Genomic DNA, 27,342 nt, shown 5'->3' with positions numbered 1-27,342 from the left:
CTCAGCAGTCGATCACACTGTTACATCTTACCTAGCTGAGAGCAAAAAGGTCACACATGTTGTTTGTATTGTGATTCATACGATGCACACAACCAATCGTCTGTATCTGTTATATTTCTCAATGCAATCATGCAATGAACATGATCTGACATGAGGTTTGTCATAATCTGTACGATTCGCGACAAAGTGTTTGTCGCTTACAAGTAGTGATGTCAACGAATCTGAATCTGATAGCTTCTATGATCTTGATCGCTAGAAGCGATTTTTTTCCATCCCTGGTCGTCATGCATCCTTACGACGCGTAGCCTACCGACTTTCGCCAAACGTACGATGGGAATCTCTCCAAGCAGTGCCCGTAGCTTGTGTTACTCCGTCACTCTTCGGTTTCACTTTCTACTCTGCCAAATATCGTTCAGTTCAATTAGTTCCATAGCACCTTCCGCTCGAACCCGGCAAGGGCACGTGTGTTCCCCGTGAGCAGCATCACAAGTTCAAGTCCACATAGAACTACCAGTCTAGGTTGTTAGCTTCGTCCAACGCCGTATGTTTCTTAATCGCGCTGCGTTTTGCGAAGGACAGCTCCGGTTTCCTGCTAGAACACGCCGCTGGATCTTCTTACTAGTGTTGTTGTCCGCGGTCACCAGCGATTCCAAATACTTACTTACTTACTTAGGTGGCTTGCCGTCCTAAGACAAAGCATGTTGAACAATGTTTCTCTATGTAACTCGGTTGAGGGCTACCGCTCTCCAACTCCTCCGACACCGAGTACTCTCCGCCAGATCTCGCTCCGTCTGGTCTAACCATCTTGCTCGCTGCGCTCCTGATCGTCTTGTTCCTACCGGATTTGAGGCGTACACTATCTTTGCAGGATAGTTGTCCGGCATTCTTGCAACATACCCTGCCCATCGTATCCGTCCAGCTTTAGCCACCTTCTGGATACTGGGTTCGCCATAGAGCTGTGCGAGTTCATGGTTCATCCTCCGCCTCCATACTCCGTTCTCCTGTACGCCGCCGAAGATCGTTCTTAGCACTCGTCGTTCGAAAACTCCGAGCACCCGCAGGTCCTCCTCGAGCATTGTCCATGTTTCATGCTCGTAGAGAACAACCGGTCTAATCAGCCACGTAGCCAGGGGGGGTGCCCTGGGGGCCTTGGCCCCCCCCGAAATATTTTGGCTTACATTTAAAAAAAAATTCAATGCAGAATAACAATATGTACACCAAGCTAAATCTGTAGCACAAGTATATTTTTGAAGAGTGCGCCTTTGAATAACAATATAACCGACATCGTTTTGTATCTCTCTTAGTCTGTGAAAATTCTCAACTATGTAGCTCTCCGTTACTTGGAGCATTCGGCATGAACAAAGGCGACAAAATAAGGACATGGAATGGAGACTTGGTACCTGGAACGGCAGATCGTTAAATTTTTTTTGGTGGCGATAGAGTGCTGCTCGATTAGTTAGAACCGCGAAAGTTTGGCATCTGGCACTGCAGCGGAGATATGTCGCAAAGGCGAGAAGGTGTGGAGGATCCGTGGCAGTAAAGCCCAATTTTTTCAGAGCAGTGGAGCGATACGATAGCTGCTCATGATAGGACATCAAGATCGTCATCGGGGCTATGAACGCCCCGGTCGGCAGGGAAGCAATGTATAGATAGACCTGTGATTGGGCCCCATAGCCTGCACACTGACACAAACGACAACAGCCAGCAATGTATCAACTTTGCAGTTCCTGAGCACTTTCTTTTCTCACAAAGATATCCACAAAGCCACCTGAAGATCACCTGACCAACGAACTTCGGACCATATTCACATCGAGGACCGGTTTTTCTCGAACATCACCAACGTATGCTCCCTATCGACTCGGACCATTACCTAGTAGCAGTACATGTGCGCTTAAAACTATCGACGGTATATATCTCGCGACAAAGCCGCTCGTCTTAGTTAAACATTCGGCAGTTAGACAACCCGCCAGTTGCCGAAAACCACGCGCGCGTGCTGGATGAAGATCTGCCTACTTCTGTGGAGCTAGATGCTTCGACCCTCGAAAACGGATGGAGTATGATACGCTCGGCCGTCAACTAGGCCGGTCAACGAGGCAACCATGGTGCGAGTGCACGAAATGATTGGTTTGACGGAAAATGCCGACAAGCGATAGAATTGTAGGAAAAAAAGAGCTTGGGAAAACTATCTAATCATATCCACGAGAGAGAATTTGGCCAAGAATCGGCGCGGAATGAGTTGACCATGATCCTGAGGAGGAAAAAGCGTCAGAAGGAGGACAGAAATCGTGAGGAGCTGGAACAACTATTCTGGGCTAATGACGCGCGCACGTTTCACGAAGAGATGAACCAAACTTGTGAGGGTTACACACCTAAACCTGACATATGTAGGGATGAGGATGAGGGGATCTAATGATGAGCACAAATGAGCACGAGGTGGTCGACAGATGGAAGCAGTATTTCGATGAGCACATCAACGGCGATATAGCAATAGGAGACGCAACGGAAGTTAACCACGGAGTGCCCACAAACGACAACAGCCTGCCGGCTCCCGATCTCGAAGAGTTCCGGCGAGAAATTCGTCAGCTGAAGAATAGGATTATCGGTCTGATTAGCGCTTTGTACATCGTCAGCTTTGTGCGGCATGTCCTCCTTGATCGAAGCGTCTTGCGGAGGGAAAAGTAGGCTCGATGCGAGAGTGCCAGAAGCTAAGAATTTTTTAAAAATATTGTAAAACATTCTTCTCACCAGCAAACTAATTAGCAGAAATCATATTGTACGCAAACTTATGAAAACTATTAGAAAGTTACTTGTGTTACATGAATACTTAGTTAAACAAATTAATTAATTAATTCGAAAGAACATTCTGTAACATAAGCATTAAATATATTTCTTAAACTAAAGGTTTTCTGCATACTAACTTGACCTACCTCCAGAGGCGAGTGTACCTCTTAAGTTTAAAACTTCTCTAATAAAAAAATGACTTGCCCCCCCCCCCCCCCCCCCAAACGAAAATCCTGGCTACGTCACTGGGTCTAATAAGCGTCTTGTACAGAGGGTGCACTTTGTACGGGGACTTAGTCTGCTCGACCGCAATTGCTTGTGGAGCCCATAGTAAGCACGACTTCCGCTGATAATACGCCTCCGAATCTCACGGCTGGTATAATTGTCCGCCGTTACCAGTGAGCTAAGGTAGACAAATTCATCGACTACCTCAAACTCATCGCCGTCGAACAATATACTACTGCCCAAGCGGTGTCGTTCGGTCTCGGTTCCGCTGGCCAACATGTACTTTGTTTTAGACGAATTTACCTTTAAACCAATCTTTTCTGCTTCGCGCTTTAGTCTGGTGTACCGTTCATCCACCGCCACAGATGTTCTGCCGATAATATCCATGTCATCGGCAAAGCAGACGAATTGACTAGATTTGTTGAATATCGTGCCCCGCGTGTTGATATCCACTCGGTTCATAACACCTTGTAGCGCTATGTTGAACAGCAGGCATGAAAGACCATCACCTTGACGAAACCCTCTGTGTGATTCGAATGAACTTGACAATTCACCCGAAATCCGAACACAGCCCTGTGTACCATCCATCGTAGATTTAATCAGTTTGATGAGCTTCCTGGGGAAGCTGTTCTCCTACATGATTTTCCATAGCTCTTTCCGGTCGATGGTATCATATGCGGCTTTGAAGTCAACGAATAAATGATGCGCGGGAACTCTGTTTTCCCGGCCCTTTTGGAGGATTTGCCGCAGTGTAAATGTTTGATCCGTTGTAGACCGACCTTCGACGAAGCCAGCTTGATAAGTTCCCACAAATCTATTCGCAATTGGTGATAGAAGGCGGAAAATGATTTGGGACAGCACTTTATAGGCGATTCCAAATACACGAACTTATCAACCACTTCTAGTTAGTCGCCATCAACGATTACCTCTGATGAAAATCATGTCTCTTGTTTCAATGGGCGCTCGCCAGATTATCCCCTCAAGAGCAATGTTGAACAGCATGCAGGATAAGACGTCACTGTAATAGCCTGCCGTTCGTCATCTCTGAGACTGGCTGACCGTTTACGCGGGAACTGTCAACTAACTTCGACACTTTCTCAATCATTTAATATACTATAAATACCAGGATGCCTCAGTTCCTTGTCTCAATCCTAGCCGCGTCCCGAAGGGACTCGAGAGTACCCCCGAGATGCGCACGAAATACATCACTCGCTCCAATATCAATCTGATCAGTCGCGTTAGTTGGTCCAGAAAACCGTGCGGCTTACGGAACCCGTTATCTGTCATAGCTGGTCTCGATCGACTGTATCGTATGCTGCTTTGAAGTTGGAGGGCTCAGCGCACACCAGCCGACCATTGAAAAGGGCCTTAGACTTGTCGACTTTGCCACCTGCAGGCCAACAGTTACGGCAATCAACTCAATAATGTAACCATCTACAAGAACATGACCATACGTAGTACCTTCTTGCAGTACAGGCCCTCTTAAACCTGGAGGTCACCAAATCAGACAGAATCACTGATCGACCAAGTTTCGATCGACTGTCGGCACTTTTCAGACATCATTGACTTCAGATCCTATCGAAGCTCTAACGTCCCAAGTAACCAAAAGTTCCGATAAAAGTGGATTTTTTGGCTTAATCAGCTACCCAAATGAGCATGAATAGAATTCTTTTCAGCTTAATTTTTAAGCAACTTCCAAATAGAACTAGAAAGTTCTAAAAAGTCTGCTTAGGTCGCTGTATAGAACGCTGTTCAGCTCGAAAAAAAACTTCAATAATCTCAAAATTTCGTCTGCCCAGTTAGCTCCGGGATACGATGCTGGCCTAACAAGTCAGTCGTCGTATGTTCGAATCTCGACTGGACGGTGCTGCTACAGAGTTAATAGGATCTTTGCCCTGGCCCCTTAATTTTCCTGTACTCTAATAACCGGCTCCGAAGTCTATCAATAAAGAAGAGTCAAGTTCTGAAGGACGTTTATACCCCACGGCTTTGCTTTGGCTACTCTCAAAATTTGGACAATTTCCCACTTTTCCCTGTTTTTTCCTTAACTAAACCATTTGTTTTGGTTATTAATGACAAGCTTAGATCGAAAACCTAGATCAGAAAAATCATGATTATTTATTAATATTAATTTATTTTCATAGCTTACCTCGGGTTTCGAACTCGAGTACTCCTCTTGGTAACCTAGACACATACCACTGCTCCATTGCTGCAATATGAGATCTGCCTAGATTTCACTCGATGTACTGATTTCTCATTTACTGAAACATCAAGAACAGCCTCCGGTTTCTTTTTGAACTTGAAAGTCATTATCTGAAAATGAAGTTCAGAAATAGTACGCGTTTAACTTCACCCGATCATGAAAGTTTCAAAATAGTACGCGCGAAACTTCATCCAAACGTGACAGTTCAGAAAAAGTACGCGTGAAACTGTATGTGAACTTGCGTTTGACAGTTCCTCAGATTGTTTTGAATTTTTCAGCAGCAGCAAGCGATAATTTTGCTGCAGCAACATTTTTTGCAAAATCCAGGTAAGTAATTATATATAATGAAAACAATATTCACTGACGCACAATTAATTCATTGCTTCATTGATTACAGACATGTCGTTCGCCGTAGTCGAGACTACGAACGCAAGGGCTACAATGTGCTTACGGCGGTGCCAGAAAAATGGATCCGAAGCTCCAAATCCGGAAACATTATGCTGTTATCCAATTTACAGCAAGTTAAAGATTTGAAAAAAATGGTTCGGAATACCAACATCATCCCCAAAAAAGCATGGCTGAAATTTAAATGTACGATCAAGCGGAATGACATCCGGCCCTACGATGGGCTTATGCGAGGAACTATCCGGTGACTCGGTGAGTCCTCATAAGCTGTGCGGTCAGTCAACAGCCAACGCAAGAAAAAGGTTAACCAGAATCCTGTGAGCTTCTAAAACATGCTGGTTCTGGATAGTGCAGGTCTGCCTCTACCTCCAGTAATTGCAAAACTGGAACCACCAGTCGCTCCACTACGACCATCCGCCGCACCGTTGCAGCCACAACCCATACCAATGCAACCACCACTCGCTTTACTGCAGGCACCAGTTACTCCTGGCGTAATGTAAGAAGCTGCTAAACTGAAAAGTCAAAACCCATCCCTCACAGCTTACGGTGTATTTCAGTAAGCAATTGAATGCTAGCTAATATTTGCGATATTTCGTTAGACTGCTACGATGACAATTTTGGTTTATAGCCTAAATCGATCCATCTCTCCACCCAAGAAGCAAACCTTTCGTCACAGACTAACAGACGTAACACTGAGGCCTTATTCCATCGTCAATAAAAACGATCATTTGAAATTTTTGCTTAAGCCAAGACTCAAACAACAGTCGCTGCGCTAGAACGCCACTCGCCTGCGCTGGCGCTGATGTCAGATATTATACAAGTAAATTTGCAGCATTGCTGAATTTATAGCAACCTACTGTGCGTAGCGCGAAGACTGCACCAGGTGATGCTAGTGTTTTTTCCAAGTTTTAGGGTTGTCAATGAAACGATGTTTTGTTAGAAAATTTGTGTTAGAAAAGCTGCAACGCTGATTAGCAGTCGAATAGAACCATTTGTCGTGTAACTTTCACGCTGATTAAAAGTACGGCCGGTACTTTCGTTGAACTTTGTCGAAGAGTTCGAAACAAGTTTCTTACGTTCCTAATGTGAACTTGAAAGTTGTTTTGATGGGAATTAAAAAAATTGTTTCTAACTTTCTAGTTTCTAACAAAATATTTGGGGGTACTTAAGTTCGGTTTACACGTATAGTTCTATATTAAGTAGCCATAAAGTTTTGCGGAACTAATAGTGAACCAAATGTGAACTTCTGCGTTTGTTTTTTAAGTAAAATTCGAACTTTTGGTTGCTTGGGGTTCACTCGGACTACTATCTAGTGATGGTTACGCAGCGCCCAAATCTCTGCGTTGTGATGTTGTGAACTCCAGCCTCGGTTGAATCTCGCGTGGGGATGAATTGGATGAATTCCCCCTCTAGGACTGTTGGAACACCATCAAATCAGTCATGAGTAGTGTAGGGGAGAGCTCCATCGGGCATATGGCACGGAATCAACGAAATCAACGATTGATTTGACGATGAATGTAGGAAGATGATGGATGGGGAGAACGCTGCGCGGGTGGTCAGCATACGCAGTGCTACACGTTAGAGCGTGGAGTGACACAAACAGAAAAATATGCAGCGAAACCAAATCTTTCGGGGAAAAAGTGCTACCTAGAAGAGCAGGAGTATGCGGAGCTGGAGCGACTGTATTGTTCTCAGGAAAAGCGAAAATTCTACCAGAAACTGAACGGAACCCGCAAAGACTTTGTGCTGCGAGCCGAAATGTGTCGGAATAAGAATGGCAGTATTTTGACGGACGATCGTGAGGTAACTGATAGGTGGAAGCAGCACTTCGATGAATGCCTGAATGGCGCACAAGCGGAGAACCATGGCGACAGAGAAAGCTACTTCGACGGTGCAGCAAACGGGGAGGATATGCCAGCCCCAGCGATAGGCGAAGTTAAGGAGGCTATCGTACGGCTAAAGAACATCGGGGCGAAGCTTATCAAAATAGGACCGGAAAAGCTGGCAGAATAAGTGCCGGAGGAGTGAAAAGATGGCCTCATTATCTGACCGATCTACAAGAAGGGCAACAAGTTGGACTGTGAGAACAGGCTTTATTGCCGGTTTTTTGCTCAGTAGATGCTCATTTGACTACAACGCCTCAACTAAACAGAATTCGAAAAAGTAGTATAAAGATCGATTGTGGAGCTTATTACTATCTACATTATTGTTGAAGAAAGTATAGTTCTATCGTTTGTATTTATGGCGCTATGTGGCTGCGACCCCGTTGGTAGCAAAAAGAGTGCTCATTTGGCTACCAACGGGGTAGCAATCGCATAGCGCCGTGAATAAAAAAGATAGAACTATACTTTTTACAACAATAGTGTAGATAATAATAAGCTCTACAATCGCTCTTGCTCTTTACACTACTTCTTCGAATTCTGTTTAGTTGAGGCGCTGTAGTCAATTGAGCATATACTGAGCAAAAAACCGAGAATGAAGCCTGGTGAGAACTATCGAGCGATCATCTTTAACAATATCACCTATAAAGTGCTGTCCCAAATCATTCTCCGCCGTCTATCCCTAACTGCGAACAGATTTGTGAGAATTTATTAAATCGGCTTCGTTGAAGACTTCATTCGTTGAATAACGGACCAAATATTCGCATTGCGGCAGATCCTCCAAGAAGGTCGTTAATACAGAGTTCCCAACGCACCATTTGTTCGTTAACGTTCGAAATCATGGACGAGAACAGCTTCCCCAGGAAGCTCATCAAATTGATCCAATCGATCCAAAACGATGGATGGTACACAGTACTGTTCTCGAATTTCGGGTGGATTGTTGAGTTCAGCCAAGGTGATGGTCGACGCTGTTGAACAAAGCGCTACAAGGTGTTACGAACCGAGCAGATATCAACACGCGTGGGCACGATTTTCAATGACCGATTTACGATTTACCGATGCAAAGGATATTATCGGCAGAACATCTGTGGCGGTGGCTGACCAGTTCACCAGACTAAAGCGCGAAGCAGATAAAATTGGGTTAAAGTAAATACTGTTGTAAATGCTGTTCGGCGGCTCCGAGGTCGTCTGCACCGCTTGGGCAGTAGTATAATGATCGACGGCGATGAGTTTGAGGTAGTCGATGAATTTGACTGCCTTGCGCGGAATGCGTGCTTACTGTTGGCTACATAACCAATTGCGGTTGAACAGACTAAGCCTCCGTATAAAGTGTACCCTGTACAAGATGCTTATTAACCTGGTTGTTCTCTACGGGTATGAAATGTGGAGAATACTGCAGGACGACCTGCGAGTGTTCGGAGTTTTCGAAAGACGAGTTCTAAGAACGATCTTCGGTGGCGTACAGACATACAGGAGTGTGGAACAAAAGGTAGCTAAAGCTGGACGAATACGATGGGCAGGACATGTTGCAAGAATGTCGGACAACTATCCTGCAGAGATGGTGTTCGCTTCAAATCCGGTGCAAGCAAGACGACCAGGGGTACAGCGAATAAGAAGGTTATCCCTGCCTGCCAAACTAAATATTTCTTAGCGAACTTCTACAATTGCATATGCTGTTAAAATGTCTGTCGTCTTTCCTGCAGTTTGCATGTTCATACGTTCTTCCGGTTGTTCCTCTTGTCGGAACGCCCTTTTGATCACTGAGGCGCAAATGTCGAAAATCAACATAAAGACATCATAGACAGGCCTACAGAATAAGCATAATAAAAAATAAGATTTGACGATTTTAGAGTCAAATGGCGATTCTGTCTATTACTAATGAACCAGTAAAAATTGTCCGAAAATTGCATCTGTCAAAAAACCTTCGAATTTAGACAAAGGCAATTTTCGAACGGCTGTACGGAGTGTAATTCCAAATTGCATCTGCATATCCATTATCAACAATGTTTCAATAAAACAAAATCAGTAAGTAGTAATCAGTAATCACTGAGTATCGCCAAAAGTGTCGCTCATTTCAATCATCAGTCAATGTTCCATTGAAGTGGCACGTGAAAATTTCATTTTTATTGGTTACCCGGTAATTAATATAATCAATGTGCAGCCCTTTTCGCTTAATTAAACTTCCAAAGTTTAAACCCAATTAAATGCGAATATAATAGATGGCAACACCCATTAGGAAACGAAAGCAATAATAATAGAAATATGTGCACCCGTACTGCCACGCGCCAGTTTCAGGGCAGTCGAACCAAAGTTATTGCACATTTCCTCTCTAGGAAAAAGGCATTAAAAAGCGAAAATATTGTTTTGGCAAAGTGCCCTCAATTGTTGGTTCGTGCCCCTACTGACTGGTACCGCACCATCATGCATACAGTACGATTTCGTGCGGATATGTGCTGTTACTGTTACCCTTGGAGAAGGCGCCATGCAGAGCATTGGCGAAAAAAGTGAAATCTAAAGTTGCATCCCGTCGTCGTCGTCGTCGTGGCCGTAATATTCCAACTCTCAAGTTCAACGTTAAAAGTTGGCACGGATCCTAGATTTCGTTTACTATTTTCGTCCATCTCAAGTGAGTTATAGCGGAGCCGGCACGTCTGGCAGCATAATTCATTCGTTTATCGCGTTAAGAATAGCTTTACATTAGCCTTTGAACCCCGCAATTGGTCCACACAAACTCTGACGACGAATAATTTTTTTTGGAATCTACGCTGTTCGGATGCGATCTAATTTCAACCAGGTTGCGTTGCACAACAATTGCGTGTAAACTGTTGGCCAATAACATGTGAGTACATTGATAAATAATTCATACGCTGCTGGTAGAGCAGCAACCAGTCAGTAGGAGGAACGAAACGAGCATAAATCATAAAACCCCCAACCACCATGGTTCACATGGGGAGGTTGTTCCGGTTGGGTAATTGAGTTTCTTGCTGAGTTGCTGTTGTTGTTGTTGCTCGAGAATGAAAGCACTTTTACCGTGCAATTTGGACCAATTTTGTAGGAACATTCGACGTGACTGGCGACCTGGCCTGGCCGCACACATATCGCAACCCACAGAGAGAGAGAGAGGGGGCAAGCAGTAAAACTTTCTCCCAGGGCGTATTTCACTGACTGACTGGATGACTGACTGACTGACTGACTGACTGATAGATGGACCGAGTGAGAATGAGAATGAATCATTCATGAGTGCTTTATGGTCGTTGTTATCGCCGCTATTGTACCTGCCTTCCTTCTCCTGGTTTTCTCTGGAGGCAAGTCAAAGATTCTTTTTTGGGAAATATTGATTAGCAATTCTAACTGGGTTGATTTGAAGTTTAATTTAACTTTTACGTTTGGCAATCGGTACGAACATCAACTTAAATTGATGGAATATCAAGATTTATATCTTCTATTCTCAAGGTACATGCACTTATGGCAATACAGTCAACATTGTCCAAGTCTCAAGAACATTGACATAACATCGAAGCATCGAAGTACAAACAACCTAGTGAACAAATTTACCTTTCGGAAATCGTATTTTCATTAGTGTTCGACGTCTGATATCAATTCCGACGTCCCAAGTGAAAACAAATAGCGCATTTCGTCCGAGTGCAAAAAGTCTCGGCCGGAAGTAAATATCGACTGAAAACGATACCGAACTCGGCCGGCGGCGACGAGCCACAAATCTACTGCACCTTTGCTCTATTGTTTTCCACACGCCACCATTCTCGAACGAAAGGCCTGAAGCACTGCGAGGCTCTTCTGTTGTTCCAGCGTACTCTCCGAGCCGCACCGGTCCTGGCGACTAATAAAGTTTTGCAATATTTCACTCGGAAAAGCGGCGGAAAGTTTGTCGTTTCTTCAAACGGTGCGGCTGTGTTGACACATGGTCTATAATATCCGTAAGCCGTCGCCGGGCGGGCGCGATCATACCTGTATGCGGACTGAAATGCTTTCCCGTGGAAAGCTTTGAGTGCTCACAAAATGGAAAACAACTTTTCTATGTCGAGGAGTGATGAAACGAAATCAGAATTGATGAGATTATTCTAACTTTATTGTTGGATTTGAAGCAATGTTTTGCACTTCACTAGATAATAATTACACAACAAGTATTTCATTTGAATATTAGTTTATTTAACTGTTTTCTAATAATCCGAGAAGCACTAGATCTTCAATTATACGACAAAAATGTTTACAAAACATAACTACATTGGTCTGCAAAAAAAATCAGGGGATACCATATTGAAGAAAAATTTCATATCTTTAGTGGTACTGAATCCAGAACAGATTTCCATTTCTCTTTACATGAAAAAAAAAATACAAATGCGACGAAATGCTCAACATACACACAGATCCGTAGCTATAGGCCTGAATAGGTGCGCTTGATGGAGAGTAAATTAGCTTTTTCTTGAAAAATTTAGCTATCAAGCACATATGATACAACTGTAGTTGGCAAGACTAATTTATTATTGTCAATAATAGTTTATTTAAAGGATTTGAACTGCTTCAAGCAGTCGTCTCTATTCAACTCGATCTTGAGCCACTCATTGCCAAATTCTCAGGCATCTCAGAAGCAGGCTTCTGCCGTGCTCTGTCACAAACCTTTTAACGGCAAAGCGCAGAAGACGAATCGATTTGTTCTCTCTCAGTCGGATGTTACCTTCTCTGTCGCTTTGTTTTGCTTTCGCAGTGTTTTGCTGCTTTGCTCTGCCGGCGAGTGAGCATCAGTTTGATTTCATCTTTCTTTTTCTGCCGAAGCGCTACCGAATGCATGCTCTCAAGGTCACGAAGCAAATCGTTCCAGTCCATATAATTGCCTATCGCATATTCTCTGTGAGACACGGAGCGAATAGTCTCGTGTCTCCAGTGTGAAGAAAATATTAGCTCTGCTTGTCGTTGTACTCCAAGTGAGAAGCAGATTACTCTGCTTCTGTATGCGTAAGATGAGCAAAAGGAAGCCTGCTCAGAAGTCGCAAATCGGGCCGAGTCATCTTGCACGTTGGATCCTCTGTTCCTGATGCCGGTGAGGTTGTGGAAGAAAACCGGTTTCGTCGCATTGTCATCCGGCATCTTTACGATGTGTCTGGCCCACCGTAGCCTCCCAAGCAACAATGTGAGTTTTATTGTACTCTTATGGCGGTTTTCATGACCAATTTTGGTCTTAAATGCCATCATAAGAGTGTAATAAAACCCAAATGGTTACTTTGACTACCGACTTTCGCTAGATGTACGATGGATATCTCTCCAAACTTTGCCTGTAGTTGTCATTCATATACCTCCGCCACTCTTCGCTTTCAATTTGTACTCCGCTAAATAATGTCCGCAGCTCCTTTCTTTCTTGACCCATTATGTCCTAGCGTATGAAATTTCATACCACGTTTGCAAAACTTGTTTGCTGCTGAATTTTAATAATTGGCATTATTAATGAATTACTACAAGAGAGATAAGACATCAATCTGATGTGCGTGAGGGATAATCTGTTAGTTTTTGTCATTTCATCTGTATTTTCAACAGCGCAAAGTTGTGATAAATGGCGGAAAAAAGGTTAAAAAATGGCGAAAAAAGATTGTCTCCAAAATACATGAAAATGTCTGCATTTTTGACGAAACATTAGCTGAAGTGTAAGATAGTGTAAATATGTAAAGTTTATCACAAAATCCGATAAGAAATATTTAAACAACTATATAATTTGTTGTCCAAGAACCGCTAGCAAGCGCACTTCATTGGATAATTTCTAGGATTTGGGAGAAGGAGAAACTACCGGAGGAGTGGATGGAATATGTAGTCTGTCCCATCTACTAAAAAGTGCGTTGGTCATGTTGGTTAACGCCGCCTACAAGGTGCTCTCTCAGATTTTGTTGCGTCGTCTATCCCCAATAGCAAGAGAATTCGTAGGGCAGTATCAGGCGGGCTTTATGGGGGCCCGCTCCACTACGGATAAAATTTTTAATCTTCGACAAATCCTCCCGAAATCTCGGCGGTACAACGTACCCTCGCATCATATTTTCGCGGATTTCAGGGCAGCATACGATACAGTTGAACGAGAACAGCTATGGCAGATAATGCACGAGTACGGTTTTCCGGACAAACTGACGCGATTGATCAAAGCTACTCTGAAGCGAGTGATGTGCTACGTGCGCGTTTCAGGGACACTCTTGAGTCCTTTAGAAACGCACAGAGGGTTGCGGCAAGGGGATGGACTGTCCTGTATGTTATTAAACATCGCTATTGAAGGTGTCATCCGGCGAGCGGGCATCGAAACGAGAGGAACGATCTTCAACAAGAGTAGCCAACTTCTAGCCTTCGCAGACGACTTCGACATCATTACTAGAAACCTTGAGACGGCGGCGGCAATCTACGCCAGACTAAAAACGGAGGCTAGGAGGATAGGGTTACAAATTATTGCGTCGAAAATCAAATATATGGTAGGAAGAGGCTCCCGAGAAAGCAAGTTTGCCACGGTCAGTGACTATTGATGGTGATGAACTGGAAGTGGTTGATGCGTTCGTATATTTCGGATCTCTGACCACCGTCGACAATAATACGAGCAAGGAGATCCAACGACGCATTCAAGCTGGAAATCGAGCCTACTTTTCCCTCCGCAAGATGCTTCGATCTGGGAGCATGCGCCGCCACACAAAGCTGACGATGTACAAAACGCTAAGCAGACCGATAGTCCTCTACGGACTTGAGACAGCAACTTTGCTAAAGGAGCACTTACGTGTTTACGAGCCGTATTTGAACGAAAGGTGTTGCGGACTATTTTTGGCGGAGTATAAACGGAAAGCGGAGAGTGGCGAAGGCGTACGAATCACGAGCTTCAGGCACTGCTTGGAGAGATTTCCATCGTACACCTGGCGAAAGTTGGGAGACTACGGTGGGCCGGCCACGTCGCAAGGATGCCAGACGACTGTGCAGTGAAATCCGTTCTCTTCAAGAACCCCACCGGTACTAGGAATAGAGAGGCCCAACGTGCTAGATGGCGTCGACCAGGTTGAAGCCGACTTGCGTGTGTCGATACGCGCAACGAATTGGCGACGAGTAGCCCAGGACCGAGTAAAATTCTTGATACGGCAAGAGCCACCCCGGCTCTCGGCTGCTAAAGTAAGTAAGTATGTAATTTGTTTGTTTGAAACTGAGCATATGAAAATAAAACCTGCGATATTTTGACTTTGAAACCATTCCAAATGGCGATTTTGAGTTTTCCGACACATTCGCGTCATAATATGATGGATTACACAGTTCCACTTCATTTGGTTCAAATTTAGGGATCGAGCAGTCGAGCCGATCACCCTTTTTGTCGAGAAGACAAGCCACTCCTTCTATCCATTCCTCCGGAAGCTTCTCCTCTCCCGAAATCTCGGAAATTACCCTGTGTAGAGCCATTGCCAGCGTTTCTCAGTCATGCTTATAAAGCTCTGCTGGTAGGCAGTCCCAACCGGCGGCGTAGTTAGTCTTCAGCAACCCGATTTTGTATACCTCGGGGCTCTTCACCTGGTGCCGGTCTCTCCAACGGCCGTGCGTATTCTGCCCAAACCGTTTTAGAGTCATCATTAAACCAACTACTGACGCCTAGAAAAAAGACAGTTCCTCATCCAGTATTCACGCGTAGTTCTCGACGGATTGCGGGTTATCTAGCCTAATGTTACCTAATGTTCAGCCGAAGAAGCTGGCATGGTCGTGTCTGGACAGCTTTGAACGCACATATACTGCTACTATAGCTGTATCCGCACTCAGTAGGTAACGTATGCTCTTGGTGTTAGAGAAAACCCGGTCATCTATGACAACGTACTCAATCGCGTTCGTTACACGTTGCTCTCCAGGTTACTTTGCGGATATCTTTGGATGGGAAAAAAAGTTTCGAATACATTACTGGCCGCTGGTGTCGGTGTGAAGGTTACGGGAATGGAGCCGGTCAACGGTCTACAAATTTCTTCCCTACCAATCTTGGCATTCATATTCCCGATGATGATTTTAATGTCCTGTGGCGAACAGCTGTCGTGCATTTCCTTCAGCGCGTGTAGAACGCTTATCAACGTCTGGTCTACCTTTGTTCGGGCAGTACACGTTGTTGATGCTAAAATTGAAGAAACGACCATTTATCCTCAATAGACATATCCTCGCGTTGATCACTTTTCAATCCATCAATCACAAAGCGCATTTCCAGTTTGTTGGTACTGCTACTGCTCTGGTAAAACTGGACCTATCCGTGTTGAATCCTTTGAGCTTTCTCTTCTTTGCGACAGATATCCTACAGAGCTACAATATCATCGAGTTGGAGCGATTCAAGCTATTTCAGCAGCACCCGGTCGCCACCTGTGAAATTCAACGATCAGCAGTTCCAGGTATCAAGCAGTCATTCCATGTCCTTATTTCGGGCCACGCGACGTTAGGCATACGGACTTTACGCATGCGGACATTAAGCATAACGGACGATAGGCATAATGGACATTGGGCATAATTTTCGGAACTTCGCTTTTCTATGAATCCGCACTTGTGCCAATCATCGATCCTTTACAATATGTACAATGAGAACCAGGGCTGCTCATTTAACATAAACTCATTTCGCATAATCCTTTCTAGCATAACGTCGTTTGCCATAAAAAGATTGGTATACAACTTATAAGGTACCATCTGGAAGAAAAACATTGGGCATAATTCGGTAAAAAATATTGCGTCCTGCCGTCAGAAGTGCCGGCCACTACGGGGGGCAACGCACAGTGGGGCGAGCAGTATTTCCGTCATTACTATCGCTGTATCCAGATTTCCTCCAACCTCTAAAGTCTAGTCAATATGCAATATGGACCATACATTCGAAGCAGCTTATCCAACCATGTAAAGGAGATATCCCATAATTAAGATATCCTACGTTTACTTTGAGTGTTTGCATTTTGTCTATATTGTTGAATTCTGATATAGTAGCCTTACAAGCGTAACATCTGTGCTCTGCGCTAAATAAGACTATATCCATTTGAAAGCTCATATTTTTACCGGTAGTGTCAATAGTGGCGAACCTTGGCTTCAAAACTTTTAAGCGTGTTTTATGCGAAAATATGGCACTTTTTTAATGAAAATTAAAATTGTGACATACTATGATAAAATTACTGCATACTCAATTAATGGGCTTTATTCAGCACTATTTTTTGAAGAACTTTTCCTTAGACACCGTTGAAATCCGAGCTACCATTAGACCTCTAGCATGTTATGAAATATTGGGTTATTTTTCAAAAAAAAAACGCTAAAACATGCTGAGATAGCATACTTTCAAGATTCATAGAAAATTCAAATTTTGTCATATTGATCTAAAATTTTGGATTTGAACACTTCAATAGTATAGAATCACAGGAAAAATACAACGGAGAGTCGAAATGAACTTTCAATTTTTGGCTGCTGGCCAGCGATTCCCCACTGTGCAACGCTTACCCGCAGAAATCACTTCACTTTCCTACTACAGTGGACCCCCGTTCGTTTGAACGATTCCTCATGCAAACTAACGGGGTTAGTTTTTAATTTGAACAACTAGTAACCCTAAATATGCTGAAACTTGTATGAACTGGCCGCCCTGCTCTTTGTTATTGTTTTGGCGGTTTGATTTAGTTGGTAGTTGCAAGCAACGAATATTTTATTCTCCGATCGGATTTCTATCGTAATCGTTGGGAAACGAAATGTGACACTGATTAAACACGCTAGATCAGTACAAACAAATCGTGTTTGCGTGCATTGTCTGCGGAAAAAAATGATGCCATGTTGAGAATGACATTTGAACCATTTTTAATTTGCACGTCGTGCAAACCAGCGGGGTACAAATTAAAAAATGTTCAGATTAAAAACGGTCAAACGAACGGGAGTCCACGGTATAGATCTACCGTCTTTTATTAGTTTCCCCCCTAACCCTCGCATCGACTCACCAGGCTGATGCCGAATGGACGTATAACAAATAACCGAAATCCAAATGGCCGAATCACAGAGAACAGACATCCATTCAGGAACAGATTTTCGGGAATTCTTGGATAAAATTTCAAATTAAAATCATCTAATATGCTAGCGTCACCACCACTATAGTTTTCCAACTAAATGATTCTTTTGATTTGCACACTGACAACCTTTCGCTCCTCTGGCGCTAGTATATATGGACTATAAGCTTTATGCTAGCACCAGAAGCTAGCTGTTGTGAGTTTAGTGTAGAATTTTATGCGCCTTCAGCGACATCATCACTATAGTTTCCCAACTAATTTGACATAAGTTTTATCCAAGTGGGGACCTTTTGCTTGGATGTTTGTTCTCTGTGGCCGAATTTCAACAACTGCCACAGAAGGCTAAAATTGTATTTGGTCAAATCACTCTCTTTGCATGTTTGAACCCTTCTAGCACAGTTGTTATAAAGCAGTTGTGGCAATTGATTTAGAAACAATTTCAGTCGAAAATAAGTTTCTTCACCTACAAGAGCCAAAAGTGTGCTACTTGGGAATGGTACATGCATTTTCCTAAGTTTACTAGTATGGGTTAACCTTAGTTGAGTAACCCAACCCAACCCAACATTTGAACAGGTCGAAGACCGCGTATATTTTCTATCATATTCGTTCGGCCATTCGTGATTCGGCCATGTTTGTTTCGGCCATTTGTTGCTCAGCCATTCGCGTTTCGGTCATTTGTGATTCCATTAGATTTACTATGGCTGCAACCAAATTTCTACAATTTTTCCTTTGGTTTCAACACAGAAGTCTGCCCTTCCCGTTGTTTTCATCGACTCACCCAAAGTTGTGTACGAAGACAAATGTGAATTATTGTATTTATTAACGTGTCTGAATGAGAGACAATCGCTAGTTTTTCTACTCTGCTATATGTGGGGGGAAATGTTAGAGAATGGCCAAGCCACACATTTCGGACGAAACCAATCGAGCTAGACACTTCCTAACTAAACGCAAAGGTCCATGCTCAATTGATTTCATTAAACTCATGATTTGACAGATAACGAAGTGAGTGTGATTTGGGTTGTCTTTTCTATTATTATAGCTTCTTTAGATTAGAGAAACTTATATAAAAAAATTCAAAGAAATGGGCTTAAACGTCTTGGCCCTAAGACTTGACTAGGGTTGGGACCGGAACCGGTAATACCGGTACTACCGACCGATTTTCCGGTACCGAAATACCGGTACTGACATGTGAGAATACCGGTATTTTCGGTTCCAGGCGCTGATGCTGAAATTCATATCCTCTGCAGCAGAAATAAAACTGATAATGATCCCTGATAACTTTGTAATATACAACGAAGTTTTTCGTTTCGATAATAGTCACTCTTGATTTCCACAGGGTTGGGATTTGAACCCAAGCCCTCGGCGTAAATGCTAACCACTACACCTAGATTGTCTTCTACGAAGTTTACTGACCGACTACACAAAAAAAGAATCAGCCCAGTAGTTTGGTTTATCAAGGAAATTCCATTCCATAATATTCATCATTATTTACATTGATTATCATAAACAGAAACCATTCATTAGTAAAGAGACGAAGAGTAATAAATAGATCAAATTCAGTACTTCGGGGCAGTTCCAGCTTCAACGAATTCGATTACGCCAAGATACTAAAGAAATTTTTGAAATAAATCGGTTTCCTACAATTTGCCTTTGACAGGCAAAGCTTTGGTTATGTTTTTCGATGTCTTGAATACCTTTCACGTGAAGTCGGTAGATTCCAAGAGGGCCTGGCAATTATAATACTAAGATTCGTTTTGGCATTCTTCTCCTTCTCATCTAGCCAGGGTGGCCCATGTTGTAGCAAGAATTTGTCTCTATTGCACTCGGTCCTGGGTACCTGAGCTATTGGTCGCTAATTCGTTGAACGTATCGACAAATTCTCAAGTCGGTTTCAACCTAGTCGAACCATTTGGCCGTTGAGTCTAGCGCGCTGGGCCAATCTATTCCTGGTACCAGGGGAATTCCGTAGCTTTCTGATATTCGCCTGGTGTACGATGGAAAGCTCTCTAAGTAATGCCTGCAGCACTTGTTTGAGCCTACGCCACTTTCTGTTTTCCGCTTATAATAGTCCGGAATACCTTTCATTCAGATGAGGCAAGTGCTCGTATATTTTCCATAAGAAAAGTTACACTTTCAAATTTGTAATGGATTCTGTGCATCTTAAAGTCGAATCTCGAAGACGAAAAAAGCAAAGTTTTGGGCTCAAACATCTTTCTAAGACTTGGCCTTTCTTTATCGACAGACTTCACAGCCGGCTATTAGAGTACAGGACAATTACAGGCCTAGTGCAACGATCCTACTGCCTCTATCTAGTAGCACGAAAACAAATCAGTGTTAAAATAAATAAATGGGTTTTTTCGGTTCTTGCTATAAATAAAATTTATAATTCTTCAACACATATGGGTACCGGTACTGGAACCGGTACTACCGGTACTGATGCTCCCAGTACCGAAATACCGGTTCTCAAAAATAGTGTCGGTACTCCCAACCCTAGCATTTGACCCTTTTTTATTGACAGACTTCGCAGCCGGCTGTTAGAGTAGGTACAGTACAGTTACGGGGCTAGTGCAACAATCCTACTGACTCTATCTAGCAGCATCTCCTAGCCGAGATTCGAACATACGACGACTGGCTTGTTAGACCAGCATCGTACCTCGAAGTCAACTGGGCGAATTCATAAATTAACTTGGTTCAGGTTGATTAGCACTCAGTTTTAAACGAACTGCTGTCAAAGCGTTCATAAATTAACTGAGAATTTATCCCGGTTAAACTGACAGCATTCAGTGTGAAGCGTAGGTTGAAAATGTCTAGCATCAGGTTAATTTATTAATTCGCTAAACTCCAGGGGCCGAAGAAAGCTCTTGTCCGTGAGTAACCCAAAATACCGATAAATCACATTCGAGCTGCTTGTGATTCGTTTTTGGCTGTCTCAAGGCCACAGTCAAGCAAAAGGTGGTCATGTCGAGCTAAATAAATTGTACCACTGACGAACTGACATGACACATAGAAGAAAATTCTTCAAAAACCCTCGTCCTATACATTTTGCTTGCACACTAGCGCCCTCTGTTATGCATGTTGCGGAGTGGCTTGCATTTACAGGGTTTTATACTGTAGGTTTTTTACATTTGTATGGTTTTATACTGGAAACTCGAAGCAACACTGAAGCGCCGCGGTGTGGACATGTTGCGAAACATGCTTTTTTGAAAAATAAGTTGTTTTTGAATGGACGATGGAATTAACGTGAGTGTCTCGTCTGTTTGTCTGTGATTGTACTATGCAATTCATGATTTACGGTTTATGAATAGGCTACACATCGGATGCCGGACCCTGTTATATTGAAATCCTCTACTATTAGACGAATTTAGCCAATAATTTTATAACTATAAACCGCTTGCTATTTTTATCTTTGCAGTTTGAATCATTAACTTTAAACGCTTGAATGGTTTTAGGTACGTGTGTGGTTTGTGTAGGATTTAGGTGATGTTTCCAACGAAAGGAAATGCTCCTGACCATGACGGCACACACGTCGAGGTCATTTCATGAACCAAAAATTAGGTGATTGTCTATTGTGTTGATTGGAACTTCGCACAAGGAAAAGAAATCGTTTGACGGAGAATTTCGAAATATATATTTTCTAGTCTTAGACTTTTTAATAATAAGGCAAAATTATAACCGATTCATCTGCGGCTTTTAAACAAATCTGCTGGTAATAAATAGAATTTAATACACAACTTTCCTAATTACTGAATCCTATATGCCTATATTTAAACGTAGATTGATAGATATATTAAATGAAGTATCACTTGTAACCGACCTGTCAGTGGTCAAGTGGTGTTTGATTTACTAAAGGCAGATAATTTCAGCCGAAAAATATAGATTTATGTTGAAAGTTTGTTCTAATTGAATTCAATTCCGATAAATTCATATGTTCTGCACAGCTCTCTACCCCTGGGACATGCAATTTATTTGCACGCACCGTATGCGTATGCACCGTATGTAGAAAAAAATTTACTTTTGCTAATTAAACAATTAAACATTAATGATGGTGGTTAACTGCCAGCCCGTATGCAAATCACATTGGAAAGCTTTCAGATTAAATCAGATTAAACATAAAATACAGCTTGCCTATGCATACCTACCACAAAAAACGGACGTATGGTTGATACTTATTTTCTATATCACAACAACGACCACGTGGACTAACTGGGTCGATGCGGGTTCTGTGGTTGACAACTCTGATTTGCCGGTTCCCGCACCGTACTGGCGTCTAGGTTTAGCAAAATCTACCCGATTATTGATTAAAAGGTTCAAACAAATTTTCACCTAAACAAAAGTAAGTTTATAAAACGTTGAAAGACAATCTTCTGGGCGGGAAATTCTTGTTCTAAAATGATATATTCTTTGCGGTTCGCTGTGAAAACAAGCCGTTTCCATTAAGCAAGTGCATCGGGCAATATCACCTACCACCTTCATTACGCTGTAAATCATTTTCGACTTTTAATTCAATTTTAGCGCTAGGTAATGGGTGCCCAATGGTGCTGTTTACACTAACGCCAGGGCAATTAAGCCAACATAAGCGGTGAGAATATTAAATCAATTCAAACGCATACACACACACACACACCCTGCCAACGCATTTGTTTGCCAACATGCGAGTGCAACAACATATCGAGCGAAACGAATAAACATCGCCGATCTGTCTGTCTGATCCGTGGAGTTTATTTTATTTCAATTTCCCAGCTGGCTTAGTTATTATCATATGTATTTACATACATGCATGCACTGCAGCAAGACTACAGAAAGGGTCGACATAATCATTGTTTTATGAGAGTAAATATTGTTCTTTGGATAATATGTTAAAATGGATAACATATATCAAGGACGAGACCGAACGACTGGAGCGTCAACCATAAAGGAATGCTGTTCACGAGCTTTTTGTCGTAATAGTATCTAACAAATTATCACAAGCAAATTTTAATTGATGAAAGTCGAAACTTCTGTTTGTAATTTTACTATTTATTCACTATTCGAATAGATCAAGCTGTCTGTTAATCGTTGGAATATTTCATCTAATTAGATAATATAAGAGCAGTAATAACTGAATTCAATGATTAGCAAAGGCAATTCTCAACAGGCGAAATAATTTGTGGCCCTTATTACTGACAGAGTTATAAATAAACAATTAATGATAAATACTACCTGTCGCTGTCAGAGTATTCAATAGATTGTAAAATCGCAAAAAAATGTCTTTTTATTTTGCGAACCTACTAAAACACTGAATGAAGGAACTTTATATAAAACAGCGCCGAAATTAATCCATCTATTATCGAGTAAATTGAATAGGTTCTTGTAATACATATTCCTAAAGTAATCAAACCCCGTAAGCTGAAACAAAAGCACATTGTCGATCAAATTCAAACGCACGTTGCCGGTAAGAAGGAATAATGATTTGCGCGCTTTTAGTTCCTTTCGTTTCATTCATCGGTCAATCGCTTACGAGTTCATCCCATTCATCCGGCTCACGGAGCTACGTTCGTTACGTTCATTCGGACCACAAAACTTGAACTTGTTCATTTTGAGCTACCTACAAACTGACAGTTTAGAGGTTAGACGTCTGAAATGTCATTGAACAAAAAAGAATCCCATGAAAAAGCAAAATACAGTAAAAAGTTGCACCTGTCATTAAAAATTCGCTGAAGTCAGTCGGTGAAAAGTGTGCTTGCTTGCTTGAATTTGGAATTATCCGATTCTAGCAAGCAGTTTTGTTGTACATATAAAATATAGAAGCTATCGGTTGGATTCCCTAAGATGGCCATCTCAAACGTGAACGGGTTCAACGCTTGGCTGAACGGAAAACTGCGTGAGTTCAACACCGATGAAAGTGTGTTCGGTTCCTACATAACCGGAATTCTGGAAGGCGACGAAAGTGGCGAGGAAAAGACCGAAGCCCTGGAAGGCATTCTGGCCGAGATTATTGTCAGTGTGTGAACTACTCTGCTAAGATTATAACGTTGATTCTAACAGTTTTTGTTTCACCGTACAGGAATCCGATTTGAATAACTTCATCAAAGAAATACTGGACAAATGGAAAAGCTGTCATTCTAGCGAGTCAAATTCGTCCGCTAGCCAAACGACAAAACTCGACGTGGATGAGCAGTTAGCCAAACTGCTGGAGAATCAAAAACTTGCCAAGAAAGTCGAACGAGAATACACCGAGGAAGAACGACGTATCAAGGAACAGATTCTATCGCAGTACAGCCAGGTAATTTACTCGTCAAATGATTTGTCAAACAGCAAAAAACAATTTATTATCTGTTAGCTCTCTGAAAGTGACCACGAAGATGCAGACGCCGAGCCTGGTGCCGGTGGCGGCAGTGGTGGTGGTGGTGGTGGTGGAGGAAGCGGGTCGACCGGTGAAATCGGTGGACTTGCTCGCAATACTAATGCAGCCGATGTGGCTGCCCTAGTGAGGGAAAAGCGAGAACAGGCCAAGCTGGAGAGTCAGCAGAAAAAGGAGAAGGATCGTCAGGATCGGGAAAAGCAAAAGCAGCTACGAGAGGAAAAGAAGGAAAAGCGCAAAACTGTCAAAGGCGAGCGACGTCGGTAGCGCCCTTGAAGGAGGGGAAAGCATTTTGCTTAGAAACTAATCAGAGTATCTTTACGAGTTATCTCCTATTGTATTAAACTTACGAATGTATTTGCTGGAATCCATCATGCAGGGGTGATTTCACAAGAGAATGCATCGAACGGACGGCTCAGCCTCGAATAAAAAAAACAGTCTATTGTTTTAATTGGATTTATATTTGATTCAGATCACCAATCCATGTAGTCATACCAATAATTTTGTAAAGTAGCCATGCGTTTATAAATTTCGCTCAAATTATCGTAATAGTAGTAGTCTGGTCCATAGTCTGAATAATATTGCGGCTGGTAATAATAATATTCTGGTTCATAATAATCTGGTGAATTGGGAGCAGCTGGCTGAAGGAATCTGAAGATGTGTTGTAAGGGTTCAGGATGTACCCCAACTTTAAAAAAATACTTTATGCATCAATTGTTAGATTAACTAAATGGTAAACTTACAAGTTTCCAAGCCTTCGGAATACCAAATGGTTTTTATCGAAAACCAAAGTAAAATGGTAAATAACTGAAGCTTCATTCCGGTTCGACTGATCAAAACTTAGTGGTGACAACAGTTTAAGTATTTATTCAATGCCGAAGGAGGATAAGCTAACTATAATTAGCGGCCCATTAATATACAATTTGCATTATTCACCCGAATCCGAATGTGTTAAAAACTAAACGCGATGAAGTGAATTCAAAGCTACTGACCAAAATCACGAAATTCGATTCCTTTGTCGGTAACTACTAACTATATATTCAAAAAAATATAAAAGATGGCAAATCTAGTTCAACTGCGCCCTCTGTTGCATAATCCAAGCGCATATTTCAACTGACAATATTTGAATATTTTTTAAAAATTTCCATACTATTTGTTTATTATTATTATTCCAGTGCAACAACTATCTTGTGGTACCAGCCAGGAAATAAACAATCAACCACGGTGAAAACCAAGGTCGTTTGCTGACCTGTGAAGGGGGCTCTCATGCGTCTTTTCCTATGTCGGGGGCGGTTCGTCGTACCATCAACTTAGTAATCGTCAGTTCTCAATGTTAAGAGCGGCTCATCAGAGCGTCTGACCCGGAGCGGCCAGTTGAATTAAGAAACGTAGTGCGAAAATGCGAAAACTAGGATGGCCAATCAAAAAAAATCCCTGTGCCAATCAAAAAAAATCCCTGTGACCCTCTCAACGTGCGCTCAATTAACTCAGAGATGCGATGCTGGCCCAACAAGAGTCGTCGTATGTTCGAATGTCGACTGGGTGGTGCTGCTGGAGTCAGTCAGTAGAACCAGTATAATCAATATATATAGAATGCCAGTGTCGCTGCAGTGCGCGTGGTAAACATCACACTTGTTCAGATAATGTATTTACAGTATATGTGCATATGTGTGTGTGCCTGAGATTCATCAAAAAGGAATCTCATTGTCAAACTTTGACAACCAGTTTAAAATTTCAAATATGGCTGCCAAGTAATGTGATTGGAAACTTCGCTTGCTGCAAATTTCTGAAAAAATCGGTGCAAAAGGGCGCAGTTGTGGGATTTAATTCATCCGGACGAAAAGAAAAAGAACGTTTAAAAACATTGAAAACATAGCGATGAGCGCACTGATGACAGCACCAACGAGCGCACTGATAAAGAACAGATAAATAACAATGAGCAACTTTGACAATGAAGTTCCCGATTCACAGACTTGATACAGATTGTTAGCATCATGTTTACCACAATGAGTCCCGTAGTAAAACAGCGACACTGGCATTCTATATATATTGTTTCTACTGTAGAACCGTTACCCAAGCCTCGTAATTCTATAAAGAAGGGTCAAGTTTTAAGCACGTTTATACTCATGGCTTTGTTTAGCCCTAAGGGATTCTACCTAATTACAAGCTTCTTCTTCTTGTGTGTTCGCCGGTCCGGCGGAACAAAGGGATGAAATCACAGATCTCCACTGACGAGGTTACCCATCATAGCTTTTATCTGTCGCCAGGATAGGTTCTACAGTCCGGATCCGGATGTCGTTGGCTAAGATGCGTCGCCATGAGCATCCGAATCTGGGTCGTCTACGCTGTCCTCGCTAATTCCAGTCGAGTGCAGATCTCATTCGCTCAAGGTGTGTCCGATCCACTTCCTCTTTACGTTTACGAAGTTCTGTTGCTATCGACCGTTGATGACATCGATGATGGAGTTTCTCATTGGATATCAAGTTGTCAGGCCACCAGACACCAAGATTATTATTTTTTGAAACGATGGTTCTACAATTGATGAAGGGACGGTAAGGGAAAGAAATGAAGGATTTTTTGGGAATGGAGGGGAAAGAGTGGAAAGGAAAGGGGAGGGTAATAGGTAGCTACACTTAACAAATTGTCGTTGTGACCCCTATCTTTTGTCGAATGCTGGAAGCTGCGTACCCCAGCCGGCTCCACGTAAACAGAAGTGATAGATTTGCTCATGTTCACCCTTTACCAGGCGTAATTATAATAATAAACACTCTTAATTGAGTCTAGAGTAGGCTGACCAGACGTCCCGGATTTGGATGGCTTGTCCCGGATTACTAAGCGTCTCGGAAAGTGTCCCGCATTGATTAATTTTTTATTGGGAACAGTTTCTAAGGATGATACTTAGAAAATTATGAAATTGCATAAAATTACTTGAAAAACCCTGCTGCTGACACCGTTCGTCAGCCGGTGCACACCCTCCCCAGTCACTGCCCCGGCCAGCCGGCACCTCGAATTCCTCATCTGACCAATGTCGCTGATGGTGACTGTTTTCCTCAACTTCAGCTTTTGCTGTCATCTTCAGTATTGCAGTACTGGACGAACCCGGGGACAATTTGGTGCACTCAGCTCTTTTGAGATGAACTGAAGTCCAGTGTCCATTCTAGCATGCATGCTGAAACTGCGACAGGCTTCATGGTATTTAATGAAGGGCAAAATCCGCTTGGTAAGGTACCTACCCCAGTGTATCTTCGAAATCTTATCCGTCACAAAACACTGGTTTTCATACTGATGCCAAAGGAACAGATCCCTTGCCAAGTCATAACCTTTTATCATGAACCCATCCCCAAAACCAATCTCAAATCTGCTAAAAATCCTACCGCGAGCCAGAGCATGAAGAATTTAACCCGTGTGTTTGGCTGAAATCGGCCTTATTCATCATCGAGTCAGACATATGCTTTTATTGTTTGTTTGAGTTTATTGTTTGAGGTTTCTATTGTTCTTGCT

At 42.5% G+C, this 27,342-nt stretch overlaps 1 protein-coding gene across 2 annotated transcripts; it reads left to right on the top strand.

The window, feature by feature from the left end:
• Positions 1-23,208: 23,208 nt before the first annotated feature.
• LOC128741308 (coiled-coil domain-containing protein 43) lies at positions 23,209-24,271 on the top strand. Of its 2 annotated transcripts, none has more exons than XM_053837038.1 (3): positions 23,209-23,477; positions 23,545-23,763; positions 23,821-24,271. In XM_053837038.1, exons 1-3 carry the CDS (start codon positions 23,310-23,312, stop codon positions 24,106-24,108), a joined length of 675 nt encoding a protein of 224 aa, XP_053693013.1. In that variant the 5' UTR covers positions 23,209-23,309; the 3' UTR covers positions 24,109-24,271. The 2 variants fall into 2 exon arrangements, with proteins under 2 accessions (XP_053693013.1, XP_053693012.1); XM_053837037.1 differs by having other exon boundaries at positions 23,209-23,483.
• Positions 24,272-27,342: the final 3,071 nt, after the last annotated feature.

The sequence above is a fragment of the Sabethes cyaneus genome, chromosome 3 (assembly GCF_943734655.1).
Source record: "Sabethes cyaneus chromosome 3, idSabCyanKW18_F2, whole genome shotgun sequence".
Lineage (NCBI taxonomy): Eukaryota > Metazoa > Arthropoda > Insecta > Diptera > Culicidae > Sabethes > Sabethes cyaneus.
The sequence above is the reverse complement of the archived record's forward strand: the minus strand, read 5'-3'. Positions and strand labels throughout refer to the sequence as shown.

Bases quoted from the DNA above. Each gene is read 5' to 3' on its own strand.
- LOC128741308 (XM_053837037.1), top strand. From the start codon at position 23,310: ATGGCCATCTCAAACGTGAACGGGTTCAACGCTTGGCTGAACGGAAAA. The intron at 23,484-23,544 runs GTGTGAACTACT...TTCACCGTACAG, and splicing joins TGGCCGAGATTATTGTCAGT to GAATCCGATTTGAATAACTT. The intron at 23,764-23,820 runs GTAATTTACTCG...ATTATCTGTTAG, and splicing joins TTCTATCGCAGTACAGCCAG to CTCTCTGAAAGTGACCACGA.